At 40.5% G+C, this 21,237-nt stretch overlaps 1 protein-coding gene across 1 annotated transcript in view; it reads left to right on the forward strand.

The window, feature by feature from the left end:
• Window positions 1-4,882: 4,882 nt before the first annotated feature.
• The window catches only part of IPO7 (importin 7), a 34,296-nt gene continuing 17,941 nt past the window's right edge, over window positions 4,883-21,237 (forward strand). Inside the window, exons 1-8 of the mRNA XM_079309534.1 lie at window positions 4,883-5,182; window positions 13,446-13,527; window positions 15,122-15,275; window positions 15,620-15,778; window positions 18,051-18,207; window positions 18,847-18,936; window positions 19,366-19,460; window positions 19,562-19,646. Coding sequence (XP_079165660.1) covers window positions 5,099-5,182; window positions 13,446-13,527; window positions 15,122-15,275; window positions 15,620-15,778; window positions 18,051-18,207; window positions 18,847-18,936; window positions 19,366-19,460; window positions 19,562-19,646 — 906 coding nt within the window. The 5' untranslated portion in view covers window positions 4,883-5,098. The remainder of the gene's footprint in view (window positions 5,183-13,445; window positions 13,528-15,121; window positions 15,276-15,619; window positions 15,779-18,050; window positions 18,208-18,846; window positions 18,937-19,365; window positions 19,461-19,561; window positions 19,647-21,237) is intronic.

Consider the following 21,237-nt stretch of genomic DNA (forward strand, 5'->3'; position numbering starts at 1 on the left):
GGGTTTAGCATCTGCTCCAGCCTTGCCATCTGCCTGGAGGGGGTGGGGATGGCTCCTGGGGTTTTTGGTGGGGGTGAAGCAACTATTGAGCTCATGGCTACACAAAGGAGCATGATGCCTTCCTCACTGAACAAAGCCCTGAAGAAATTTCAGCAAAGTTCTCCTCAGGGGTAAAGCCAACTCCCAGCTGACTAAAGGGGATTAAAGGGAGCTGTGAAATCAGGAGCTGGGCATGCAATGGCATCCTGCTCCCTTGGCTAGAGCCAGCCCCAGATCAGGGACTCTGCAAGGAACCACCCTTGCTCTGCCTGCTGAACCTCTGTTTCAATCAGCACAATTGTAGGGAGAAACATCAACCAAGACTGCCCACAACTCCTGTCTTAAAATTAACTTCACATTTCCAGTAGGTGTCATACAGATGAGGAGAATAAACTCTTCATCTCAAACAAATTTTGGGGGTATTTCAAGCATTGCAATTTGTAAATACTTAAATACCATAAATGCTGGTGTTATTCTGTGGCAATGGAACATCCATCTGTCTCCACCAGAGGGGGGGACAAACCACTTCCCCACTCCCCCTCTTCAGACATCTGTTTTCAACTCACAGATTGTGGTTTTGCCACAGCATCCTGCTGGGAGCTCATGCCAACCTGCATGCCCATGGTATCCCTGATGATCCTTACACTCTCTCATTTTCTGTTCTTCTATGTGTAACTTCACATTTGCCTGTGTTAAAGTAGATTTCTGTTTCAAGTTACACTCTTGTCTCATTCACTCAAGATTGTTTTGCTAATCTTATGTCATCCTCACAATGATCTGCAGTGATTTTTGCATTTATTTCAAAACTGCCTCAGGTATCAAATAGAGTCTGCTAGTGGTATCAGAAAAAATCCAGACAAAATTGGTGCCTTAAGTAATCACTCTTCACTTACCATCTTTTAATTGAGAATTGTAATTTAGCCAGTCCTCATTCCCTTCAGTGTGTGCTCTGGGTCATAGCCTACCTACTCTGATATTTTTAAGCAAAGAAAGGTACTTATTTTCTACTGTTTCCCCAGCCAAACCAGAGAACTCCTCAATCACCTTTGTTTGATAATTTTACATCAAAATATGCTGACTAGCATGTTTCATTTTGTAGTTTAATATTTTAATACAATTTCAGCTTTTTAATAAAGATTAATATAAATAATTTTTTCCAAACTTTGCATATCAGCACCATATTTCTGTGCATACCTTTTTCTTCCTGATGCCATCTTTGATTTAGCAGAAGTAGTTCCACGATAGCTTTGAGTGCTGGTGATTCATCCACTCATTCCTGTCCAAACTCCCTTTGGATCTGTAGGACTGGTTAAGTATCTTCATGTGCAAGTTTTTTTTTTCCCCAAATCCTGGGTTGACATTTGGAATGCTGTTGATGCAGGAATATGCTCTGCATAGCTGGAGTTAATTTGGCTGCTGTCAAATCTGTTCCAGCACAGAACAGCTGATAGCAGCATTTATCAGTTACTGTCTTTGGTGGGTTTTTCTGGAATATAGAGATGGCATAAAAATTTATGCACAATTCTTTAGTAACATCAGGTAAATGAACACAAACGTGGCAATCTTTGATAGCTGTGCTGCCTTTATATTGATTTCTGGCCCCAGAAAGGCACACAGGCTAAGCAGTGCCCCACAGTCAGCTCCAAGGAGCACATTACTTTATTAAAGCTGACAAACACTTTGTTATTGTTCCAGCTTTCCAGGGAAAGTACACATGACTGCAAACCCCAAGAGAGACAGTGTGGGAGAGCATGTTTATCTTCAGGAGTAATTGAGGCCGATTTGAATCCAATGTTTGAGGCCTGTGTGATACCACACTGCCCTTTCTGAGATAATTTGAGAGGCTCTGCTCTCCCTCAGCAGCCTGAGGTTGTCTATGAGCATTCCTGCACAACAGAGAACAGTTCTGGCCAGCTAATCCCTGCAGCAGTACATGGGGTTTTTCTCTTCTGAGACTAAGAATTTGATGAGGCTTATCTGGCTAAAGGACATACTTCTTTCCAATGTTAACTCCTGTGATTTGAAATTCGACTTTCAAATTAAATTTTTCCATCAACTCATTTGTTGCATCTTGCAAGATATTTATTCATGTCCTCTTTGTTTGCTAAACAGGTTTGGCCAAAGTCCTCACTAATTGTTGTGCTGTGATGGGTGGGCTTAAAGTCTCTTTTGTCATGCTAACACTGTTCAAATAAAGAATCTGATGGAAGTGGGTGCATTTATTTAATCAAAAATTCAGTGTTAAGGATGCCACAGCTCACCAGTTCCTTGGAATTTGAAGTCATCTGCCATCTTTTAGGTTGCTCTGCTCAAAATGCTGGTGTGTCAGTTTTCATCCAGCTTTACTATTTCATTTCTCTGCAACACTAAACTACCCACAGTAAAAGCAATCCAGAAAAAAATTGTTCAGATTTGTGAGAAATTAATTTTTAACCTCATTGATGTTTCCTCTTAAATTTGGCTTCCTGTCTACGTGAAATGTCCATCTTGACTGAATCCTGCATTAATTTTTTTTCTGGGAGTCATTTATGCAATTAATCCTACTGTGAAGTTAGCTATTGTTATTACTTCTGGGCAAGCAAAGATGCAAGTACAAATGTCCTGGACAATGCAAACATGCCTGGACACACAAGATTTTCTTTTTCAGAGTACTCAGGGTAAACAATTAGCTTACACATTCTTTTGCACAACTTTTTTTTTTTGTCCTCCTGACTTTTGTATCCAAACAGGAACAGCTCTGGGACAAGCTTCCAGAGCCACAGCACCTTTGCTGATGATGGCTCCCATCCCATTGTGCTTGTCTTTGCAGCATTTCACATCTGTACATCTGGCACAGAGCACTGTGCACAACCAGCATCTCACCAGCCCTCTGCCCTTTGAAGTACTTATTTTTATTTTTAGAGAAGATATATTCTGTTTCATAAGTTGTTGGATCAGCTTAGCACCCTGGCTGGGGGCATTATTGCTTTGCTCCTTTGTTACAAAGAGCATTTGGATCCTGTTATCTGTGCTGTGACACAAAAGCAGGGAAAATACTTTGTTGCAGCATTTTGTAATGGTATTGAATCTACACAATTTAACTTTTTTTTTTTTTATAATATTTTGGGCGATATCTAGAATTGGAGTATGACTGCAGATCTGGGCAACTCATAAAAGAACAGCATATGACATCATGTCCCAAAAATCATGCCACATTGCCACTTGGGTCATCTGGGCCCATATGTCTCCTGTGCTTACTTGGAAAGGCTGACATTCATTGCTGCTTCACAGTCTAGTTTCATAAATTAGTTGCTCATTTTCACACTTGTAATAACAAAAAGCTACAAAGTGTAAATCATAATTTTTAGCATTATGTTAAAAAAAACCACAAAACAAAACACCAACAAACCAGTAGCACAAGAAACTGAGAAACGCAGGTTTTAGTCCAACAACAATCATGGAAAAATCACTAATTAGGGAAAGTTATATACAAAAGCAAGTTATGCTGTTCCATATATGCAAAGACACTCTAGATAAACCTAGATTTCCTGAAACTATTTAACTCAGCAAAGAGATAGTGCACTTTATCAACTTTCTAAATTGTATAACTTTTAAATTTTGTTATTTCCTGTATTTTCATTTCTGCTTTTCTCTTTGATATGTGCATTCATTTCAGAGTCATTCCAGGATGAGATGTTTGTGAAAATTTTTTCTTGATGGTTTTATCTGACTGTTCAATAAAATCCTCTCTTAAAAATAACTCCCAAATTTCAAGTACATTGCTGCATGCCATCCTCCCAAATGAAGGCATGACAGTGAATAACTGTATTGTGCCAATTACATTTTACAACTCACTAACTTATAAATAGGATTACTCATTTTATCGGACGACTCATGGAAGTGAAATTACTTCAGTGCTCAAATGCTCATAGGATGAATCCTACAGAAGTGACTTACAGAGAACCAAGTTAAGCAGTTTAGTTATGGCTCTGTGACTGAGCCAAAGCCTCCAGAATCATTGAGTCATGGAATAGTCATGGCTGGAAGAGACCTTCAGGACCATCCTGTCCAAGCACCAGCCCAGCCCTGCCCCTGTAACCCAGTAACCCACATCACCCAGCACCAGTTCCAGACGTCTCTTGAACCTGGCAAGAGCCTGTTCCACTCACTGACCACGCTGACAGGGAACATTTTTAATTACATTTAATCAGAATCGCCCCTGTCTCATCTTAGGCCATTGCTTTGGCTCCTCTGCAGGCACAGCAGGAAGATGAGCCTCACCTCTACACGCTCCTCTCAGGGAGCCACAGAGACACGAGATCTCCTGAGCCTCCTTTTCTCCTGCTAAACACCCCCAGCTCCCTCAGGAAGCCTGTCTAGACCTTCCACGGGCGACAGCTCTGCTTATACTGATTTTCTGACAAAACCCTGACACATCTTCAGGATTTTGGCTCTCCTCTCTTTACCCACCACCCTAAACCCAGCACGGAGCTCCTCGTGCCCAGGATAAAGCAAACCCACGCATTCCTCCCTCCTCGCTGAGCCGCACGGGCCCCGCCGACACCGCGGATGCGGGAGGGATTCTCAAGGGCGGATTTTCGCTAAAACAAGGAAAATCCCTCACGGCGCTGGCGCGGCCGAGGAGCTCGGTTCGGAGCGGAGCCGGACCGCGGCTCCCGGCACATTCGGACGGGGCCCAGCTGCTGAGGCGGCTCCTGAGGGCCGAGACCGCGCATCCCGGTCGGTGTCGGTGCCCGGCCCTATCTGTGCCCCGATCGCAACTCGCCGGTGCCGGTGCCCGGCCGTGCCCCGATCACATCTCCCGGTGTCGGTGCCCGGCCGCGCCCCGATCGCCTCCCCGGTGCCGGTGCCCGGACTGCATCTCCCGGGGCGCCCCGCGGCGGGGCGGGGCGGGCCGTGCGGCGGAAGGGGCGCCGCTCCCGTCGGCGGCGGGGGCAGCTCTATCCGGGCTCTTGGCGCTCTCCCTTCCTTTCGCGCCGGCGGCCGCTGGAGGCGGCGGGTCCATGTGCGCTCGGCGCGTCCCCGGCCCCTGCCCTCCGCCCCCCGCGCTGCCCCCGCCATGGACCCCAGCGGCATCATCGAGGCCCTGCGGGGCACCATGGACCCGGCGCTGCGCGAAGCCGCCGAGCGACAGCTCAACGAGGTGAGGGCGCCGCCGGGCCTGGGCCGGGGCCGCGGCGCCGGGGAGCGCGGACGAGGCCGGCCCGGGGGAGGGGGAGCGGGGCGGGGGCAGAGCGGGTCCCCCGGCTCCTCGGCCCGCCCGCCCGCGGCCGCGGCCCCTTCCCGCCGGGCGCGTCCGGCGTTCGCGGCCGGGCCTGGGCGCATTGTCCCCGCACATGGCAGCGGGGCCGGGCCGGGCCGGGCGGGGCTGCTCGGCCGGGGGGCAGCGGCGGAGAGCGGCCGGGCCCCCGTGCCTCTCCCGCGGTAACAAATTGCCTCCATTGTCTCCGGGCTCAGCCGGGCCAGCGGTGATCCGCTCGGGGGGTTTAAAGCCGCCCTTGTGCAGGCCCTCCCTCGGTGGCTCCCGCTGGACACAGCCCTGCCCGGCACCATCTAAGCGAAATCAGCCTTTGGTGCTGAACGCGCTGATTTGCCGGCGGGGAAGGAGGCAGCAAGAGCCCATCCCTTGTCAGCCTGTGCGAGGGGCCGGGGCTGAGCTGGGCTGGGTCCGGCGGGCCGGGGTGCTGCTCCCATCCGCGGGCTCCGGTTGAGCGGGGCTGAGCCCTGCGGGGACACGGACACGTGTGCGGGGCACGGGCCGCGCTCACCTGCACACCGCCATCAAAAACCAGCAGCTCCACGGGATTCACCTTTGCAAGATCATATTTTGGTTCTGCTTAACTTCACCTGATAGGTGAAAACTTTGTGACACGCAGCTACGGGGCTTGTAGACGTTTGGATAACAAAAGTGTTTTAATGTGTGACACAGAGAAAAGAGGATGTCTTGATGGAGGAGGGGAAGGATAAGCCTGTGTGGCAGCTTTTTAGTTGGCTTTTTCCACAGACATTTTTCCTTGTTGCTCTGAAGCAGACTTCAGGCCTGGCAATATTCATGCAGTGCAACAGATGTTCAGCAGAGCTTAGATAAAGGTGGGCCAAATGTTCTGCTGGCAGTGGAGAAAATTTCAAAAGCTAAAGGTATAGCTTCTCAGAAAATAAAAAAATGATTCCTACATATTGTTCAACAAGTGAATGACAAATAGATGTTAGGTACCTTTGAAATAGATAGCTCTAAAACTACTCAATGGCTAATTAAGGCTTGAATAAAACAATTGCTTGTCTTTTCCATTCCCTCTGTTAAAAAGTGTATTAGTGTTTGTCATTTAAATCAAAAATGCAGAAAATGAGATGGCCTATAAAGACAGTGATATCTATGAAATCTTAAGCTGGCCCCAAAATGCATTTTTTTTTGTGTGTGTGTGTTCAATGGATGTCAATATTTATATATAGTAACTTGCATGAAATCTATTTTAGTTATTTTCTGCAGGTATTGAGTTGCTGAAGGTGCAGGAAATTAACGTTCTCTGCCAGCTGGGATCTTCAGCAAATGGCAAACTCTTGCAGGAAGGATCATGCTTGCTGGCCACTGGCTTTTGTTCTCATTTTGGAACCAAAACCCCATGGTCCATCGTGTACCACACAAGTGCTAAATTGGTGTGAAATCTGAATATTTGTGCCCCTTTAAAAACAAGAGATATTATTGAACCAGCGTGTAAGAATTCTTTGTTGTGGGAAATGGAGCATCACTAATCTTTCACAGATACATTGTCACAAAAAAATGTGCTAAACCAGAAGTCTGCAAGCCCTTACACATATGTGCAGCTTTAGTCACCTGTATGGTATTGGTTTTACTTAGGTTTATTGAAGTCAGTTATGCATTTTCTTGCAGGATGCTGGTCTAAATTTGTTGAGTGTTAGAGCAGTTCTTTTACCAGTTAATACTAAATTACAGGTATGAGGATCTCTTTCTCTGTAAAGAAGAGAGCACAGCAGCAGTGAACACTGTTCTTGCACATGGCCAGGCTGCACAGGTGTTTTTTTAGCTTAATAGTTGTCCTTGCTTGACCTTTCAGTTTATCTTTAATTTTTCAGAAGTGCCTGGAGAAAGTCTGGCTTTCAGCAGAATGGTCATTTTACCTTACCTGTAAAGACTGTGCATCAGCCAGTAATTGATATTTCTGATTAGTGCAAGAGTTAACCAAGTATTTGGATTTGTCTTCACCATATCCTATCAATCAACAAAGTTCTGACTGGAGAAGGGAACTGGCGTATATGATTCTTGATTTGTCCAGGCTCTATTATTTTTTCTAAATCATGAATCATTCTATGCTTTATTTCTGCTTTCACTAAGTTTTATCAGGTTATATTGCCTGCACATAAAAGGCTGTGAGATCTTTCAGAGTTGAGATAATGTTAAAAAACAGATATTTCAGTCTCTTGGTCTTTACTTTTTTTCACTGTGTAAAGAAGTTACAGGGAATGAGATCACTGGCTCTTGTGTCTGAGAATTTTGGTACCCTGAGGTGTTCACCCATCTCTGTCTCACAGGGGAAAGCTGTGTTTTACCAGGACTTAGAACCAAACTCTTCAAGTAAGCTGCTGGAGAGCAGCAGGAAGACATTGCTGCCTTTTGAGCTAGTCTTTGTGCTTCATGCATAAAGTATTTCTCAGACATTGTGATGAAAATAGATATTTCAAACCATGCAGCCATGGAATGGCACTCTGAAAACAATACACAGTGTTGTTTCATCTTTTAATATCACCATATTTATAAAGGTGCAGTTGCTAGATAATACTTTCCTTGCAGGTTTTTTGTTTGTAATTCCAGGGAATTTATAACTTCACTGTGATGTATGTCTTGTAAGTCTCTGAGATAAACCTCTATCTGAGCTAGTAAGACATCTTTTTGGACTAATAACAATGTTTAAGGGCAAAACAGTGCAATCCTGTATAACTCATTTTTATAAGTCAGAGCTCAACAGTTTGTTTAGGAAGACATCCTGATGCTGTACTGGAAAGTGTCTTTCAGGAGTTACATTTAAGGTTTTTCATGTTCTAATGAGTGGCAGGGAAAGGATAAAGAGGAAATCTTGTTGGCTGGCCACCATCACCATTGATTTAACAGTGCAGTGGGGCCTAGTTCAGTGCCTTTCACTGCCTGCTTGATAGCTGCAAATGTCAGAAGGATGGAGTGGCTACATTAAATGATTGGACTCTCAGCTGCTGAGAGTTCAGGAATGAAACCTTGTCAAAAGGGAAGAGGCAAGCTGCTTCTTACATGGAGTCTTTCAGACAGGGTTTCCCAATTGCTGGAATGCTATGGATACTTGGGGCGAAGTGTTTATAGTGTTACCTCCAGTTTGAATTATTTTTAAAACTTTCCTAACGTGGTCCACATGTGTAACATCTACAGCTCTATATTGTAGCTTGAGAAAAAGAACAGAGCATGAGTTTCTTTGCTTTGGTTACCAGGTCATGGGGTCTCTTTTGAAGTTGTTGGTGTGACATTTTACCCCAAGTGCTTGGTTACTTTCACTTCCCTCATCTGCTGGGTGAGGGGTGTTGGAACAGGGTGCTTTAAGCTGCATATGCCAAGGCTGGTCCCACTCCAGGAATCCCCTTGGGGGCAGTAAGGAACCGAGGGAGCCTTGGCTCCTCTGGGAAGAAGTTTCCTTCTTGGTGCAAGTTGCCCAGCACGAGGTAAAATCTGAGCAGAAAGGGCCACTTGCCACTTTCTCATGACTTGGCAGATAGTTCCTGTGTGTGCCTAGCAAGCCTCTGCTGGGAGCACATTGCTTTTTCCTCAGCCAGCATAGAGCAAAAGTCACTCAAACTTGCAGAAGCACAGTGATGAAAGGAGCCTGGGGTTGTTTGCAGGAACTGGTTAGTGTATGTATCTTTTGTGGACATTAAACAGGTTTGCATATACATTGTAGCTGCATAAGAGGTGTGGAGCTGGCTTGCAAAAACCCGAGGTCAGAGTGACTTCCACACCTGCTGAGTTCATAAAAAAGAATTAAAAGAGTGCTACAGGGCAGTGTGCTGATTCAGCTTGGCCTTACAGCTCCCGACCTTACCTTTCTATAAGAAAAGTTTCATCTCAGTGTAATAGTTGTGTCCTGCTATGGCCCAGATCAAAAATTGCATGTAGATTTTTTTTTTCCACAAACTGGAATGAAGGAGAAGCGTTGAATTTTTTTTTTTTTAAATCTACTTTATTTTTAAAATGTTAGCCTTTATTCACATGTGTGCTAGTTTGAACAGCAATATAAATATCCTGGGGTTCCAGTTCAGCAGCATATAGTAAGTGTTGCTCATCTGTTCTGCTTTTTTGGGCAACACTAAAGGAGGTGCCTACTGTAGTGTGTTTGTTATGGTATGTCAGCTTCCTGATGTCTGAAAAGAATGTATGGAGGGTTTTTTACCCAAGATGAAACTTGTTTTTATCATTTAGAGGCACACAGGCTTTGTGTGAGAAATGAATATTCCAGCATTAAAGATTAATGTAACTTACTGCAGTGAGTATCATTATGGGAGGAAAAGTGCTTTTCCACGTTGTAATTAACTATTCATAGTTGACATGCCATGAACTGGTCACTTCAATGTTAGCTTTGAACTTCATGCCTCTTTTGGATGATGCAGCTGCTAAGATACTTTTCTCAAAAGTCTCTTTTAGCACTTGTCTAACAAAGCAACCCTGCTAGGAAAAACTGCAATGGGCTGTGCAAGAAGATTGTGTGTTCTGGAGCAGTGATTGGTGTTAACAGACAGTGGTGCAAGGTTTGTGGTCTGATAGAACACATTCCTCAGCTAGCCAGGCTGCATAGCAAAGATTGCTCTTGGGAAAAGTCCCTGAATTCTTTGGCTCTTAGACAGCAAAGTCATACCAGTGACATGGCATGTTGGACCTTTTGTAAGGGGGCAGGACTTGACATGAGTTTTGGTTTTGTTTTTCTTTAAATGCTGAGTTAAGTGCTGGAAAACTGACTTCTGTGACAGAACTGTCTTTTAAAAAATACTGTAGTTCTCTAAATTTAATGTTTACTTTTAAATGGTACTTGTAAACAAAGAGAAACAGAATAAAAGTCAAAATTTTACCAATATCAAAACTTTAAAGTCTTAGAAATTTTCTGTTCTTTATGCAGTTTAGAGTATGTGATTGTGACCATTGTGAAATCTTGATATTAGTTCAAAAATGAACCTAAAATAGGTGTGGGTTTTTGTTATTATGGTTGCTTTTTTTAGCAGTGTGGTCAGTGAAGGGGAGCAAGCTGTCCTGAGAGGCAGCCTTGTTGAGGGAGTACAATAATTAAAGATTGGAAATAGCTGGTGGATTCAGTATTTTGTAATGCTGTAGATACAAAAAGGCACCTATGATGGTGACTTATTTTCGGTTCAGTTGTTTTTTTCCAAGTGCCAGTAAAACATTGGATGTTCTTTTTGAGTGAAGAGAGCAAGGGAGCAGGTGAGGTGATTGTGGTGCTTGGTGTTTTATTTGAGCATTCAGTACACCCTTGTCTTCATGGATCTGTCCTTACTCATCCCCACATCTCATTTCTCTGCAATCACCTTTCAGTGGCTTGGGAAGGAGGTCATTGTGAAGAGTTTGGGACTCCTTTATATTCCAGGAGAATGCATGGAAGTGTTAGTGTAGCTCTGTGTGAATGTAGGTCTTAACAGAGAGGATTAAGAGCAGGCTTTGATTGGCAAGTACAAGGTATTTTACTTGTATTAAAAGCACAGATTATATCTCTGCTGAATCTGCTTTGAACCACTAAAGGTGATAAAGCAGTTCATCCTTGAGGCTGGTTGGAGTTTGATGCTTCAGATGCTAATAAGGATGATACTTGTAAGATTTTTTTTTTTAAAAACCTTAGAAAACAGATAACAGTGTAGATGTTTCAGTTTTGTCCCTTAAAGCTTGCTATAGTTCAAAGAACCTGAGGAAAATCTATTAATCCCACATCCTAATAGAACTGATATTTCTAGGGAGCTTCTGTAGCCTGCTATAGGCACAGGCTCAGTCCTGTCTTTGTAAATGAAGAAAACATTCTTTGGGTTTTTTTATTAACTTCCAGTGTGTGGCAGTTCTGCAAACTGCTATTTTTTTGTTTCTTTTAAGACATAAGATATTTTAATTTAATTTCTTTTGGATTTCCTGTTAGTTCCTTAGTAGCTTTTAGGCATTATTTCCATATTTGTTGCTGAAATTGATGATTTTTATTATAAGAATAGCAGTCATTTATCATGGGAAAGGGAAAGTAATCCTTAATTTTTTTTAAATTATAGGATTAAATGCTTCTGACTTTGCAAACATTGCAAATTTTCACTTTAGAAAAGCTATCTGTTAAATTTATACCCCTTGTGGAAAGACACCAGTTTGCACTTTTAAGCCCATTTTATGCAGACTAATATGACCTTATCTGGAGGTGAGTTAAAGGTTATTGAAACTGAAAGCTTTCTTCAGGTTTGCAACATGTTAAATACAGGAGCACTTCCGCTGGCATTAATGTTAAGCGTGTAATTGAGTGCTGTGCTGAATTAGGCTCTGATGTCATTTGGAATGTGCTGCAGGACTCTCTGTGTCTATTAATGTTCCTTAAGGAAAGGAGGAACTTAACGGGCCTGGAGCTGTAGGAGAAATCAAACCCAACTAGTCAATTTTATTTTTTAAATTTATTTATTCAACTTGGCTTTTAAAGAGAATTGCTTTTTAAATTATTTTTCTCATTTGAAAGTGTGTTTGCTTCTTGAGGACTTGGGGAATATCAGAGGGGCATGGGTCAGCAAGACATGTGCTCATATTGCAGTGTCAGTTACTCTCAGTTCATCAAATCACACTCTGCAAATAAACATTTCAGTGGGACCAGATGCTTCTGGGTGCTCTGGAGCCTGTAGAGTTTTAGTGAAGGTGTACAACAGTGTTTCAACATTTTGGGCAGATTCTTAAGTTTGTTCTTCATTTGAAATCTGTTTCAAAGAACAGGAGATAGAAAACAAGCTGCACTAACCAAATCTGACTACCAATGTCCCTTTTACACTTGTTTGTACTGGAACCTGTTGGAGATATTTGCTCAGGAAATTGAAAGTTGAAGAGAACAACTCTAGTACTGTAGGAGTGAGCTGAGCTGTGGTACATGTTTAGGAGGAGTCTTGACATCATTTCCTACTGTCTGAAGAGCTTTTGGTCCCACTAAGGGAAGGGAAGAATAATTTCTGTTATTTCTTCTTAGAATATGAAGTTGCTGCAGTATCTGAGGCAGCCATTTGGTTTTCATCAATAATGTAATTTCAATGGTTTTGAGAGTAACAAGTGGGTACGTGTTTTCCTAAGAGTACAACAGGTTAAATTATGTGGATCTATGCAGTTGTCTTTGATAGGGGAACTGCAAAGAACATAGGAAACATTGTCACAGAAGTAAAGATAAAGCAGAATAGCAAAGCTGTTTGGAAGTTGGATGAGGTAGATCAGGACTTGTCCAGCAGAATATCTCTTAAGGATAAGGTCACACAGCCTTTGTGGATAAGTATTCTAGGCCTTGACCTCCCTTTTGAGTTTTTTTTCCATGCATAAAATAGGGATTTCCCATTGTAACTCATGTCCTTGGACTCTTCGCCTCGAGGAAAATAATGTTTGGTTTCAGTTAAGAAAAGCAGAGTTAGTTTTTAAGGATTGCAACTCTTAAATTGATATATTGTCTGGAGTTCTTGAGTCTTGGGAAAGGTGGGTATAGGATGTTATAATAACGTTAAGGTTTGTTTCCTCATTGGAAATAAAATCCAATCCTTAATGTGTCAGGGACAGCTCTCATTGTGGTAAGAAAAACATTTTGTTTTCTTTCTAAGTGAAACTTCTGCACATCCTTGGGAAGTTGTTACTCTGCAGATGTGTCTCCATTTGGGTCTCCCTGCTGTTGCTTTGCTGTTGTGTAGTTCTGTGGACAGCTGCTGCAGTAGTGCATCAGTGGTCCCTTGAAACTGATTTTTCAGAAAGATGAAGTAGGAGTTGGACTTAGTTTTAAAATATAGTTCCCATCTGTTCCTTAGCTTGTTATATAATGAACTCATACCTTGCTAAAGGTCACTGCAAACTTGCTGTGCTGGAGTTTTTTGGGTAGTCCAGGTGCTCTTGCTTCAAGTGTTTGTTCTGAATGGGGAACATGTGATTTCTTCAACTCTTACCTTAAACACTAGGGTTTTTTCTGCCCCTTGCTGTCTTCAAAATACAGTGAGCACAAAACTTTGGAATGCTTTGGCTGATTAGCTGACTCCTGTGCAACTGGCTGAATTGCTGGTATTCTATTGATTGCATTACATCATTGTAAAGATACTGTAAAACTTAATGGGAGTATTCTAAAACTTAACTCTTTTTTTTTTCTTTTTATTTTTTTCTCCCCTCTCCATAGGCTCATAAGTCAGTGAACTTTGTTTCAACTCTGCTTCAGATCACTATGTCCGAGCAACTGGATTTACCAGTGAGACAGGCAGGCAAGTTTTCAAATATTTTTTTTTTCATTGTATCTACTCTAATGGTGCATACATGCAGATACTGTTAAAGAATTCTAATGGTTTTAATGTCAAGCACTCAAGTTGGGAGTTGCTCAAATGGCAGTCATCACAAGCTATTATCTGGCACCATACACTGAACAAGGAAGACAGAAAGAAAAGGTGTGTCTGGCTCTTGGAATGATTCTCCCCCTTTATCTCTAATGAACATTCCTGGGGAAAGCAGAGTGGTTTATGATGCTGGTGCACTTGGTCCAAGGAGGTCATTGAAACTTGTACTGTGAACACTGATGTTTCTAAAGATACTGAGTGGAAGAAAGCAAATTATGTCTTTTGGAACCTTCTTATATACATATGAGCCATCAGTAAAATTGGATGTTGATTATTGACAGCTCCAAACATCACTTTAAAGCTGTTCTAATTCCTTGATAGAGGTTTTTACTACAATACTGCAGTGGGTTTTCTGACTGGTCAGGAGGGTGTGATCTGAGTTGCTTATTTGGGCCTTCTATATAGTAGACTACTCTAAATTGTAGCCTAAACTTGGGTTGCATTTTTATCTTACTGCTTGGGGGTACCATTGAAATGATGATTCCAAAAGCTTTCTGCTTTACAAGTACAACATTGTAAAAGAAGCCTTAAGAAAACCTCTGAAATTTCACTCTCCTCCACATAAGCCAATTAAACCAAAGCATCCTGTGGAGCATGGGGATGGCTCATTCAAGGTCCAGCTTACAGACAGTGTGTGTTTGCAAAGCAATTAATGATAAATCCCTCTGAGGGCTGGCTGAAGTCTCTATCACTTCAGTCTTGTGATAATCTGCTGAGTGTTTCTTGACCTCTGCAGACACTTTCAGAAATCCTCTGGTTTCTGAATCTTCAAAAGGTGCATATGAAATTTAGGAAGAGAAGTTGCTTTGTGGATAGAATTAGATTAACAGTAGCTTTGTTAGCAGTTTGCCATTTGAGATTTCCTGTTGCACATTGTAAGTACTTTTCTAAGTGCTGTGATTTATATTCTGCCACACAAGCAGTTTGCATTTGGTTGTCAAATGGTAAATGCAGGTTTGTTCCAGGAGCCTGATTGCCACAAATTGCTGTAGCCCATAACCTGGGTATAAAGGAGCTCTGTTTCTCTAGCATTCCTTCCTGTATCACAAACTTAGATTTGCTTTTTTTTTTTTTTTTTTTTTTTTTTTTTGCTTACAAGGGATGTTTTAGGTTGCCATTATATTGATCAGCTTTTCTTTTTCAATTTTAATGAAAATATTGAGAAAGTCATTGTAATGGATTTTTCAGAAATGTGTTGCTAAATAGTTCCACAGCTACTTACCTGAATCACAGATAAAAACAATACTTTTAGTATTTTTGTATGAAATGGTTAAAATAGTATCAATTCAGTAAATTATTGGGTTAATAACTTGCATGGTTTATGTATTTTGGTTCACATACTTAGGAAGGGCCAACACTTTTGTAATTTTGCTCAGTTTTGTTCCAAAAAATACTTGCTTGCAAGATGTGTGTTTGTTTTATCCTTTGAATGGCTGTCAGCTGATTTGCCACTCTTGTTTCACAGGGGTTATCTACTTGAAAAATATGATAACCCAGTATTGGCCAGACCGTGAAAGTGCTCCAGGAGAGATCCCACCTTACTCCATCCCAGAAGAGGACAGACACTGTATCCGTGAGAACATTGTAGAAGCCATTATCCACTCTCCTGAGCTCATCAGGTGCACAGTTATAGCCTCTGCATGAATTCTGACTGTTGGGTTTGTTCCTTTGGTTTTTACCAGCCAAGATCACCCACGTGCTAAGCATCACACACTGTGTATCCTAAACATAGAATTCATGTAGATGGAAAAAACAGTTTTCAGCTTGTGTAGCATGTAGAAATTTAAAATTCCTTAAATGGAGAATATTAAGCAGAAGCTACAGAACCTAAACCTTCTAAACAAAAAGGAAGTCTAAGTATGGACAGTATTTGCTGCTTCAACACTACAAGAATTAATTAATTAATTAATTATTATTGAAATAACAATGGTAACTAACTTAATTGTTGTGCTTTTGATTTCAGGGTACAGCTTACTACTTGCATTCACCACATTATCAAGTATGATTATCCAAGTCGCTGGACTGCAGTTGTGGAGAAAATTGGATTTTATCTCCAGTCTGATAATAGTGCTTGTTGGCTTGGAATTCTTCTCTGTCTTTATCAACTTGTGAAAAACTATGAGTAAGTTCCTTCTGGTGTTTCTCTGTATAAACCAGCTGAAATTACATTGGTGTGTATTTTTTGTACTAGAATTGTCCATGGGACTGCACAAAGATGGAAATGTAATCTTATAAAGTAGTCTTGTCTACTTGCTATACAGATGCTGGCTCATGTATCTTCTCCACTAAAAATTACAGAAAAACTGTCTTCATTGGAAGTTTGAATACAGGAAAAAAAGATGTTTTAAAACCTTAATGTGGTAGTTGTTTTTTATAGATTATAGGCAGTAAGAAAGTCTGCTCAAAGTCATGACTTTTGCAGGAATTTAATATTTAAATTAAGTTTAAACTTTTAAACAATTTGTACTCTAGTACTTGGTGACAGTAACCATACAAAAGTTTCAAAGTGTGAAACTTTTGGGAGTATTGGGAGCTCAGAATTAGTTAACTGATTTTGGATTGAGCACTTGGGTGAGCAGAGGAAAGGACAATCCCAGAGTCAGAGAATTGTAGTAGTGGAACTGATGAAATCTACAACTTACTCTTTCACAGCATTGGAATACATAACATTTCTGTTCCAGGTTCTTGATTTAAAATGTTGGGTGGAAAATTTTCCATCTAATTTCACGAATTTTACGTCAATCAGTGTAAAACAGGGAATGTCAGTTTCTCAAAAATACTTTTACAGGAATGCCATAAAGATCTTTGTAATCCCAAGTGGGAGTTTCCTTAGTGGCTGAAAATTTCAAGTCCTGCTAGGAAAGGAAAGCAAAAAATTTTCAGCTTAAACATCTCTAACTAAATATGCTGCAGGGATCTGTGAGCTGTAAATGAAGAAGTGCTGAGTGGTAGTGAAAGATGAGGATAGAAATCCATGTGTAGGGATCTGAGTGCAGTCACTGTGTGACAAGGTAACAGGTGTGTCTGTAGTTTCAGCTGATCAAACACTTCAGCTGAGGCCAGGAACAGCTCCTGCTTGCTCAGCTTTCTGGTGGAGTCAACAAGAGTGAGCTTCATGTCACCAATCATGGAGAAATGTGCACATTTCACTGTGGTTCACTCAGTTTAGTGGGACACGAATCTGTAATGTTATGACTTTGATCAAGTTCTTACTGCCTGAGTTGTAGGAATATTCAAGGTTTGAATTTTTTCTTCCTTGACATGGGACATAAATATCTTGAAACTTTTCACTTTCCCCCCCCCCCCCCCATCCTTCATATTCAATCAGCAAGATCAAATAGCTGTTCTTCACATAGTAGTTTTTTCTAGTCTTTTTTCCTTTTGTTTTGGTGAAAATTAGAAACTGAATTTTTCTGAGCAACATTTAATTTTAATTTGGGTTTCTGGTTCAGAAAATGTATGACAGCTATTATTGAACAGGATTTCAGAGCTCAGTGTTTTGTAGTAGCTCTTACAGAACATACCATCTGGCAGCAGATTGAGTAGTCTTTTTCTTGTTATATTCTGAAAATTGCTACTGTTTAGGAAGCTGAGTATTGATATTTAATATTAATGAAAAATCTACCAAAAATGTGTTTGAAAAACAAATCATACCAAAGCTCAATCCTCTCACCCAGAAGTCTCCCACAGGAGTTCAGGAGTCTGACAAGTATTAATTGCTGAATCAAGAAATAAATGCACAATTATAAAAATGATACTTTACCTTGTTATTGTCATCACTAGTATAGATAAGATCCTGCTCTTCTGTGATAACTCTTGAATCAATTAGGAGTTTCCTGTGTATAAGTTAAAATTTAGGGCAAAGATTTCAAAATGTGGCTTTGTTTCCTTTCAGGAGTTTTGAGATGTATGAGAAAGGAAGTGGAGCCTTGTTTTCAGCATGGGCAAGCTGGTGGGCTGTCCCCAGCATAGAAGGTCTGAGGTTTTATTTCAAGGGTGATTGCCTGCTCCAGAGTCTGTCCCACAGCCTGGAATCCCACTTCTCTAGCAGATTGTTGGCTTTGGGCAAAGCAAATTATGAGATGTGAGAGCCATCACAGCAGGCTGTGAGAGACTTCTCAGTTTGCTTTATCCAGTGCCAGTGAAGCAATCTAGGTTCTGCAAATATTTTGATAAATTGTGAACTCAGATTAGTGTGTTTCTCATCGGTAACACTGTCTGGCTAAGGCTTTATTTCCAATTGTGTCACAGGAACTGGCTAGGATTTCTTCTTCAGTCACAGGTTGTTATGAGCTGTCATATAACCTATTTGTGCCTACACTGGGGCAAGGTGAGGTTTTTCAATTTAAAGCTGCCTGAAAGAACTACAAAACTGGTTTTGTTCTTCTGTGAAGGTACAAGAAGCCAGAGGAGCGGAGTCCCTTGATAGCTGCAATGCAACATTTTCTGCCAGTCCTGAAGGACAGCTTCATTCAGCTCTTGAATGACCCATCAGACCAGTCTGTCCTCATCCAGAAACAGATCTTCAAAATATTTTATGCCCTTGTCCAGGTAAAAAACTCTTAATATACTTGAACAATAATTTAAAGCATTATGATTTTCCTTAAAATAGTGGATGACAGAAATATTACAGTATTAGATTACATCTGAATAATTTTCCCTACTACTCAGCTCCATGAATCACAAGTTTCTGATTGTCTTGTGCTTTTACTTCTGAACAGTGCTATTCCTGGTTGCCATTAGATAAAAGTTGCACGTGCCATCCTCTAAGGTAGGGTGTTTGCTGGAAAACCAGAGAGAAAAATAGTTGTCAAGGACAGATTGTGGAGGCCAGCCTGCAGAGAATTACCAGTGTAAATAAAGCAGTTTGTAATGGAACTGCTGTTAAATGCTTCAGAAATTAGAGTAACATCCATTTGAGTAGCATTTGAGCATTGCATAGCACAACGAACTGGAGCAAAGACCTCTAGCACCTTTAGGGATATATAGGATATAGGTTAAGTTGTGTTGAGTTCTTTAGCTTGGTTTTTGAGGTAAATTGCTAATCTTTCATGGTAGCTAAATGTAGGCAAAGATTTGAAAGCTAAAATTCAAACTGTAAAAGAACATAAATTTATTATAAAGCAACTCAAAAATTATTTCTGCTTTTTTTTTTTTTTTTTTTTTTTTTTTTTTTTTTTTTTTAACCAGTACACATTACCTTTGGAGTTGATAAATCAGCAAAACCTGACTGAGTGGATAGAAATTTTGAAGACTGTTGTCGATAGGGATGTTCCAGCTGTAAGTGACTTTTGGCTTTTTATGTCTTTAAGCTTAAGTATTTTTCTTTCATTAGAATGTTAAACAGTTTAATATTTTAGTTCTGCATTCTTTTTTTCTCTACAGATACCAAGAAAATAATAAATAAAAAAATATTAGGCTAAACAGAGAGTTTTAGACTAAACAAATTTTAAAAATATGTAGCTTGTATGAGAGTTCTATTTGTAAAACTTATTTTGGCTTCTTGTTTCACAAATTTATTGGTCATTTAGGTATATTTCATGAGATTTATTTTTAGATATGCTGTACTTCATACTTTTATTAAGCTAGAAGTGCAAATGGCATGTTTGCAAATGGCAAGATATACTATGTAGTTGCTCAAATCACATATAATTTGAACTCGTTGTGAATAATTGGTAAATAATGTCTTTTTTTTTTTTTTTCCTAAAGGAAACCCTTCAGGTTGATGAAGATGATAGACCTGAGTTGCCTTGGTGGAAATGCAAGAAGTGGGCTTTGCATATCTTAGCTAGGCTCTTTGAGAGGTATTTTCCCTTCCATTATTATCTTCAAAAAGCCCCAGGCAAATATTTAAGTCAACAATATTGCTGCACCCTTGAGTTTACATACTTGCTTCTCATTGCAGATATGGAAGCCCTGGTAATGTTTCCAAGGAGTACAACGAGTTTGCTGAAGTTTTCCTGAAAGCCTTTGCTGTTGGTGTTCAGCAAGTAAGAAACACTGAGTGTGGGGGGGTATTTAGAGTTAGTATTGATTGTTTATTTCAATATTTGCTGAAAAGGCTTCTTGCTGGTATTCACAATTTTTTTTCAAGCACATTGGTATTGAAAACAGAGATGTCTGTAGGCTAAAAAAAAGAAATTATCAATTTGCCACATACCACAATCAACTTTCCACTTACAAGTCCTCAGTCGAGCTTCAGACAAATGCTGTCAATTTTTTTTTGCTTTCTGAAAGAGATAGGTATATGTGGTGTACTTGACCTTCAGAGCTTTTAATCTCTTGATACAGGGGTTTTTTGACTTCAAGTCTGTAAATGCTAAATTTTCAGCCTTCTGCAAAAGCCTGCTCAAGCAGAGGCTCTTATATAGACAGGTAATTCTGATGTTCCCTATCCATTTGTCTCCCTGTTTTGGAGTTGCCACTTGTGCTGTGTTTTAGAGTCTGCTGTATGCAAAGAATCTTTGGAATAATTAAAAACCTAAGGTATGCTTTTATAAAATTTCCTTGTATTTGGTTCATAAATATCTTTATTTTAAGATTATAATGTTGCAAATGCAAATAGACTATTGATTTATGAAAATATCACAGTGCAGAATGCTTTCTTCAAAGCCTTTGAGTCAGACAAAGAGTTCTTAGCTCAGTTTCAGTTCTCTTAATTTCTAATAAAATTAGAATGAATTGCAGGACTTTAAAAGAAGAAATATAGTGAAAGTATCTCATAAATCCATGCTTTTTGAAAGTTGGCCAAAGTATGGAAAAGATTTTTCACATTGAGTGTGAGGCAATATATCCCAACATTCTTCTCAGGCAAGTGGTGTCAGCATTGCTTCCTGAGGTGCTCACCTGTCACCCCTAGGTGACATTAGACAGATAATGATTGCATGTTCTTTAAGGCCTTACTGGTTGCTCTGCACTTCCAAGATAAAATGAACTTCTGACAAAAGCCTATGCCCAAAAGTCCTCTTAGAAAAGATAATTTTAACAGTTTGACATACAGACCTGTATTAAGGTTCTGCCCTCCATTTTTCTGCAGAAGATAGATCTTAGGCCTCTGTTCAGGACATGGAATCTGTCAAATAGATGTTGTGGAAGATTTTTGAGCAGTATATGTTTCTTTACAGAAATTGGAAATCTATGAAATACTGTAGAATACAAATTTGGATAATATGTTTCATTGAGTTCTCTCTACTCTCTAAAGTGTTTGCACCCTTTTAGTAAAGGAGTAATAGATGAATATAAGGCATGAGACTACAGGTGGTTCAAGTATAAACTTGTAGTATACTGTTAATATTACTGTCATAATTACTTCTCATTGAGTAACCTCCACCCCTCCAAAAAAAAAAAAAACCCAAAAAAACCCCAAACCAATCCTGTACATTCAGCATTCACTATAGCTAAATTTTCTTAGCTTTTCCAATTTAGGCTGAGCTGCCTAGCTGAAATAGCCTGAATTTATCCCTTGTGTTAGCAGCTGTTTTGCTCAAGAGACTTCACTTGAGCCAGAACTAAGCCCTGGTTGGACACTGCTGCCTTGTAGTTCCTTGGCACTGTTACAGAATTTTATTTTCTTTTCCTGAG

This window comes from Erithacus rubecula (assembly GCF_903797595.1).
Source record: "Erithacus rubecula genome assembly, chromosome: 6".
In the NCBI taxonomy this organism is placed as follows: Eukaryota; Metazoa; Chordata; class Aves; order Passeriformes; family Muscicapidae; genus Erithacus; species Erithacus rubecula.